Below are 7,267 nucleotides of genomic sequence, written 5' to 3'. Positions count from 1 at the left end.
AGTGTAAGGGCAAATGTTAAAATGTAAACCAGTCATACTGACAAAATTTAGACTGCAGAATTGTCTGAGAGTGCTACCATTAACTTATAATTTATATAATTTTTTCAAAAGAATACACTTGCACATAGAATGCAGATAAAAGGAATACCACCAAGTGCAATGGTGCATCACAGCAGTACATACTATCTGTGATTTGTAAAGGTTAACAAAAGTATCACCACCATGGAGTCTCTGAAGGCTGTACATGGGAGAGATGACTGTAACAGAATGCAATTGTTCTTCCTGATGTCACTTCCAGGTTCCCTCTTTCTTACGCAGACAAAGCAGACAAGTGTAGCACTTTCAACATTGCACTCACCTTTCACATAGTACCAAGCTCAAAAGCTCTAAGATTTTTTTTTATGATACCCATTATCATACTTTCTTGGCAGTGAACGGATTAATACATATGGAGGAAGCCTAAGGCCGATGTCACACAAGAGTATTCAGTGTGAGAAAAACACACCATGTGTGAGAGGTATTTATACTAGATGGCATTATGTGAGTACAATTCATTGGAGTTGAGGTTGGGCATCACACACAGCATTATAAGTCATGATAATGATGTGGGTCCATGTCATAGGAGCTGCATTCAGAGTGAACCTCCTAGAAATGAACAGTGTGTAATGTGATGGAAAAATTAATCAAGCCAGCAAAAGATGCAATAACCAGATTTTTGTACTTACCGTAAAATCTTTTTCACTTCAGTTCATTGGGGGACACAGGCTTGACCATGGGTATAGTTGCTGCGACTAAACACAAAAAGTGTGAACTCCTTCCACCAGCTCTACCCTTCCTACAGTGACTAAGTGCAAAAGCAGTAGGAGAAGCAGAAAAAAAATATTAAGCACAACTAAAAAACCCAGAACCGAACCAGGCCATAATGAGAAGGCAAAAAACAAAACAAAAACAAAAAAAATACGAGAACAGGTGGAAGCGGTCTCACCTGTTGTGCATTTTCATAAGTATACAATATTATCTAATGATATTATAGCCAAAATGAATGCTTATCTCATTGCCTTTAAGAATAAAATCAGCCTGAACCAAAATTCTGTTATGTGGCTGAGGAAGCCAAGATGAGTTCATGGCAAGTGAACATGAACGGACATTGTATTTAAAAGTTATTGCTAAGGATATGGGTTTATCTATAGGGCGTACACCAGATTCCTCAGACATGTCTGTCTGAAGGGAACAAGGTTGTTCATGGATAAGCCATGACGTGATAAGAATTCATATCCTTGAGGCACACCTGCTCTATGAGGTTAAATTTATATATTCATGGAATGGAGGTGGTCAAAGAACCGTCGCGGGACGGTCGTGCTAGCATGCTCCAGTACATACAGAGCTTTAGGCAGGAGAACCATCTTTATGAGATTCAGACGACCCATCATTGAGATGGGAAGGGATTGCCATGCCGCGAATTTCCTAGCGAATGTAGAGGTTAGAGGCTCAGTACTCAATGTATATGCTAAGGGAGGGTCTCTGGTTATTATTATGATTCCTAGGTATTTAAACCGGTCTACCACTGGGAGATTGCAGTATGTTGTAGGCCAATCTGCAGGTTTAAGGGGCATCAGAGCCGACTTGGACCAATTGATATGTAGTCCGGAAAAGCGGCTGAAGGTTTCTATTAGTTCAATCGCTCTGGGCAGCGATTGATCTGCCCTATCCATAAAAAGGATCAGGTCGTCGGCATATAAGCCAACTCAATCTTCCCTGCCACCCAGGGAAACCCCGTCCTGTCGCAGTCTAAGTGCTAAATGCTCTATTGCTACTGCAAACAGGAGGGGTGACAGAGGGCACCCCTGCCTGGTTGCTCTGCCAAGGTTAAACTGACCTGAATGAGAACCGTTCACTAGGCTGTCCGCTTTAGGTTGTTTGTAGAGCATATGTACCCATTGGGCAAACACTGGACCAAAGCCAAAACAGCTTAGTACTTCCAATAAATATGGCCACTCTACCGAGTCGAAGACCTTGGCCGTATCTAAGGAGGCCAAGACCCACGGTCTGTCCAAAGCTCCACCTATTTGCGTAATCACTTGTGCCCTCCTAATGTTAGTAGAAGTAGACCTCCCCGGTATAAATCCAGACTGATCCGGGTGTACAACGGATGCTATGACTTTATTCAATCTATTGGCAATTATTTTCGTGAGCACCTTATAATCTAGGTTTAACAAGGAGATGGGCCTGTACGACCCACACTCCAAAGGGTCCTTGTCTGGTTTCAGGATCACCACTATGGTGGCATCATAAAATGAGTCTGGCAATCTCTGTTGTGTCTTTGCCGATTGTAAAAAAAATTTCATTCTAGGGGCCAGAATGTCAACATATCTAGTGTACACCTCGATCGGTATGCAGTCAGGGCCGGGTGCCTTCCCTGCTGCGAGTCCCTGTATTGCTACTTGTATCTCCTCTAATGTGAAGTCACTCTCCAGCATTTCCCTATCTTCGTCACTCAGTCGGGGATGTGTCACCTCCTGCAGGTATGTCCTCAGCTCTTGGGTAGAATAGTGTATCACTGAACTATATAATTCCTGGAACCTAGCAAGGATGTCCGGTAACGTTTCTATTATCCCTCCATCCATCAAATACGTATAACCGGGGGCGCCGAGGAGTTGTTCCGGGCAATGTGAGCAAGTATCTTGCCTGCCTGTCCTCCCTGCTCCAAGGACTGCTGCTTGAGGAAGAATAGTTTACGATCGCTCTTCTCCTGCAAGTGCTGCATATACTGTCTACCCCTGAGGAGCCATTCTAACCTATTGGATTCAGTGGGGTCACCAGTGAAGGTATTTTCAGCCTCTCTGCATGATTTCTGAAGCTCCTCTTCCCTACGGTGGGCCTCTCCTTTAATAAATGCTATGGATGATTTAATGCATCCCCTCAAGTCGGCTTTTAACGTTTCCCATATTAGCAGCTCATCTGTTATATCGCCCTGGACCTCAGAAAATATACGAAGTTGATCCGGGATTCGATCATTGGACTCCATGAGGGTAAGCCAGAAGGGGTGTATACGCATTTTGTTCCCTCTCACCAGCTCTCCCATCAATGAAAACTTCGCTAACAGCGGTGCGTGGTCAGAGGGCCCCTGTGGGCAGTACTCAATACTCTCCAGCTCAGTAAGGGTCAATGCGTTACCCATTAGTCTATCCTGGATAAGGCTCCCCTTGAAGGCGTGAAACAAGAGTACTGTACCGTCAGGGGATGTCTTTCCCGCCATAAGTCCAGCCATCCCATCTCAGTGGCCACCTTTAAGAGCACTGAGGTTGAAGAAACCGCCACTCCGTCTCCGGCTGAGTTCCGAAAGTGATCCAAGTCAGGGTTCATCAACATATTAAAGTCCCCCATACATAGTAATCTGACATTCGGGTACTGCGCTACAAAGCCCACTACAGCCTGCAATACTGATACACTGGCCGGCAGGGGGTTATATACATTAATGACGACATATGGAGTGCAGTTAACATATGCAAACACAAATATATAGCGTCCGTCAGGATCAACTACAAGCCTCTGTGTCTCCCACCTCAAGCAGCCATGCACTAAAACTGCTACTCCTCTAGAATACGAGTTCCCATATGCATTGGCGCTCCACTGTACCCAGGGCTTCTTAATTCTGTTGCCCGTCTGACGTTAAATGGGTCTCCTGCAGGCCTAGAATATGTGGAGCATGCCGGCGCACATGCGAAAACACAGCAATCCTTTTTCTAGGTCCGCCCAATCCTCTCACATTCCATGACATGACCGTTAGCCCCGCCATGTTAACTTAAACACAATAAATTGCATAAGTATTACCCCTTTAAATAGAATCTCAGATCCCCTATCCTTGCCACCCGTACTATAGATCTGCCCCGTCCCTTTCCAGGAAATGCTAAAGTACCACCATAGCAAACATACATACATAAGAATATCTAACGTTAGAAACATTACATAAACATACTGGACAGACTCAAGGTCTGCTTCAAACATGTAAGTCCAGCAACAAAACCCTTATATAAAAGGGTTTTGTTGCTGGACTTACTTTATTAATTATTACCCTCATATATCAACCATTATAATCCTTGCTGGACTTGTAGTTCTGCTTCAAACATGGCCGTATACTCGGGGACCTGCACGGTGTATTTAGATGGTATCCCAGAGCAGGTGTTCGCCGGGTGAGTCCCGGTGCCATGTGCTATTAAACAGCTATATACCAACTAGTAAGGGTGCAGCATATAAACATTACGAATAACTGACTGCTCCGCATGTCATGGATAAAGGGACCATGGGCTTCATACGATACCCAGGGTTCGCATCTGTAAAGCGGAGTCCATGTTTAAACAGGTAAGTGTCCTCCTCAAGTCGGTCTGGAGCAGGTAGGTGAGGTCGAGTCCGGGTGTGCCGAACAATACAAGAGAAGTGGATCAGTGTCCCGGTCTGCTAGCTACCCACTCGTTAGCTTCCCTTGGATCAATGAAGAATAAGGATTTCCCGCCATCCACAATCCGAAGTCGGGCAGGATAAGCCATGGAGTACTGGATATTTAGCTCTCGGAGCTTTCTCTTGACGGCAACAAAGGTGGATCTCTTTTTCTGTAGCTCCGCCGAGAAGTCGGGAAACAATGATATCCTCGAATTATTGTCCAGCGCGGATCTGGCCAGGTTGAGTAGCAAATCCCTATCTTTCCAGTTCAGAAGTCTGGCTAGCAAAGGTCTGGGAGGAGCCCCTGGGAGTGGAGGTCTGGCCGGGACTCTGAGCCCTTTCCACGGCGTATGTCGCCGAAAACGTGGTCTCAGGGAACATGGTCTTGAACCATTTTTCAATGAAGGTCGCCGTATCCGAACCTTCCACTCTTTCCGGAAAGCCTAGGATTCGCACATTATTACGTCTGGATCTATTCTCCAGATCGTCACATTTCTGCTGCCACAGTTGCACCTTCTTTTCCAGATACGACAGTTTAACCTGCATTGGTCGGGTGATATCCTCCAGCTCAGATACCCTGTACTCAGTCTGTCTCGCCCTCTCTCTCAGCTGCTGCACATCGTGTCTTTGGAGCCCAACATCCACCTTCACCTCCTCGATTTTGCTCGTGAGGGAGGTCTGACACGTGGTGATAGCAGCCATTAGTTGCTCATGGGCCACTTTAGGAGAGAGTTCGGGCTCTTCCTCGCTGGGAGGGTCTTGCTGTAAGTTCGCATTGCCACAAGTCGCTGGGGCGCGCGTGTTAGATGGAGTCCCGGCGCCATGTTTGCTTTCGGCTCTGGCATATTCCTTAAGCCGATCCGCCGCGGCTTGTGCCTTGCTTGGGCTCATTTTCCTTCTGCGGGTGGATACCCTCCTTTTCTGCACCTGCCACTCTATTTTTGCGGCTGTTATTTAATCAGGATGGAGCAGGATTCTTGTCGGGACCCGGAGCTAGACTCAGATGCGTGCGCTCATGCCGGATGTTGGCCACGCCCCCCCATGCACAGCTCTGTTTAAAGTGTAGTGGCTGTACTAGGTTACTGCAGCTGAGATCCCATTCAATTCAATGGGAGTTGAGCTGCAGAACCCAGCACAGCCACTGCACTTTAAATAGAGCTGTGTCCCAGGTGCCATTACTACGCGCTGGTTCCACACTATTGTGTTGCAGGGTGCTGATGGCTAGAGCGAGGGAGCCTCAACCAATTACATGCTGTAATCGCTATTTACCGAGGCATACAAGGAGTTAAACTGCCAGTATCCTGGAAATTTCAGTGGGGGCCCGAATGTATTTTACAGCTGAGCTCCTACCTTGATCTTATTGGGACACTGAGCAGTGCCCACGACATTATAATGCATGATGTATTTATAAATCATAATGCGTGAACTAGTACCCGATCATGACGGATATATCAGTCATTTGTTAAACGGTGAAGCTGTCAAGATAAAATTAACCACAGAAAATATAATACTATTTTAAGTATAAAGTTACTAATTTATAATCAAACTTGGACAGAACACAATGTAATCCACAATTTATTAGTATTATACACATGTAGCAGGTGTCTGATGTCAGTTACACATGCTATAACATGGATTCCAAATCAGGTAATAACAGACTGCCGCTCATCACAGGTTGACATTGGAGCAGAGAGTTACACAGTCAAGTAACTTTTTAGCCAATGACTAGCATCACATCAGTGTGTTTATTTCCTCGTCTTCTACAAGCCAATATGACAGGAGCTATGTATCTATCAAGTATAAGACACAGCATTTTCTGATGGCCAATGGCAAGCTACCATATAATGAAGATACCTGCTTCAACACCGCTATACCAAAGCTTGTACACAGTCATGGATTCCTTCTCAAACCAACAGAACCTTGGGCGTCTCGATAGTGTACTTGAAGATGCTGCTTTACCTAAGTGTGCTTTCTGCTTTTCACATGTGTACTGTGAGACCAGGTGAAGTTTTTCATGTACAAAAAGAAAAACAGGTTTTTGCCCCAACAGGAAAAATGAAATAAAAGAGCAGGAACTGTACAAAACACAAGTTAGGATATAGTAACTATTCCTTCGGCAGATGATCACGAAATGCTGTTCGTAAAATAAAGCGACAAGTGTCCAGTGTATGGGTGGTCACTCCCTCTGTTCCATCTTCACTTTTGGCGGTTTTAAAAATGTACGCGTTTTCTTTTCCTTTTTGCCTTTTTTGTGTGATTGGAAACTTCTCCAACTGTCAACACGTCCATCTCGGCTTTCCTAAAATACACATAATTAATTAGCATCCAGGATAAAACCAGCAGACAGAAATAACATTCTTAGGCCTCTTTCACACGGCCGTTTTTTTTTTCCGTTTTGCGGGCCGTATACGGAACCATTGATTTCAATGGTTCCGCAAAAAAAAACGGAATGTACCCCGTATGCATTCCGTTTCCGTATTTCCGTTCCGTTTTAACATAGAACATGTCCTATATTTGGCCGCAAATCACGTTCCGTGGCTCCATTAAAGTCTATGGGTCCGCAAAAAAACGGAATGCATACGGAAGTGCATCCGTATGTCTTCCGTATCCGTTCCGTTTTTTGCGGATCCATCTATTGAAAATGTTATGCCCAGCCCAATTTTTTCTATGAAATTACTGTATACTGTATTTGCCATACGGAAAAACGGAACGGAAAAACGGAACGGAAACACAAACAGAAACAAAAAACGGAACAACGGATCCGTTTAAAACGGACCGCAAAACACTGAAAAAGACATACTGTCGTGTGAAAGAGGCCTTAGACACAGCA

The 7,267-nt window shown here is 44.9% G+C and overlaps 1 protein-coding gene across 1 annotated transcript in view; it reads right to left on the bottom strand.

The window, feature by feature from the left end:
• Window positions 1–5,994: 5,994 nt before the first annotated feature.
• Window positions 5,995–7,267, bottom strand: part of DNAJC8 (DnaJ heat shock protein family (Hsp40) member C8) — a 43,425-nt gene continuing 42,152 nt past the window's right edge. Inside the window, exon 9 of the mRNA XM_040424325.1 lies at window positions 5,995–6,736. Coding sequence (XP_040280259.1) covers window positions 6,614–6,736 — 123 coding nt within the window. The 3' untranslated portion in view covers window positions 5,995–6,613. The remainder of the gene's footprint in view (window positions 6,737–7,267) is intronic.

Source organism: Bufo bufo, chromosome 3 (assembly GCF_905171765.1).
Source record: "Bufo bufo chromosome 3, aBufBuf1.1, whole genome shotgun sequence".
NCBI classification, from domain to species: Eukaryota; Metazoa; Chordata; class Amphibia; order Anura; family Bufonidae; genus Bufo; species Bufo bufo.
Note: the sequence above shows the minus strand (reverse complement) of the source record. Positions and strands in the feature narration are given on the sequence as shown.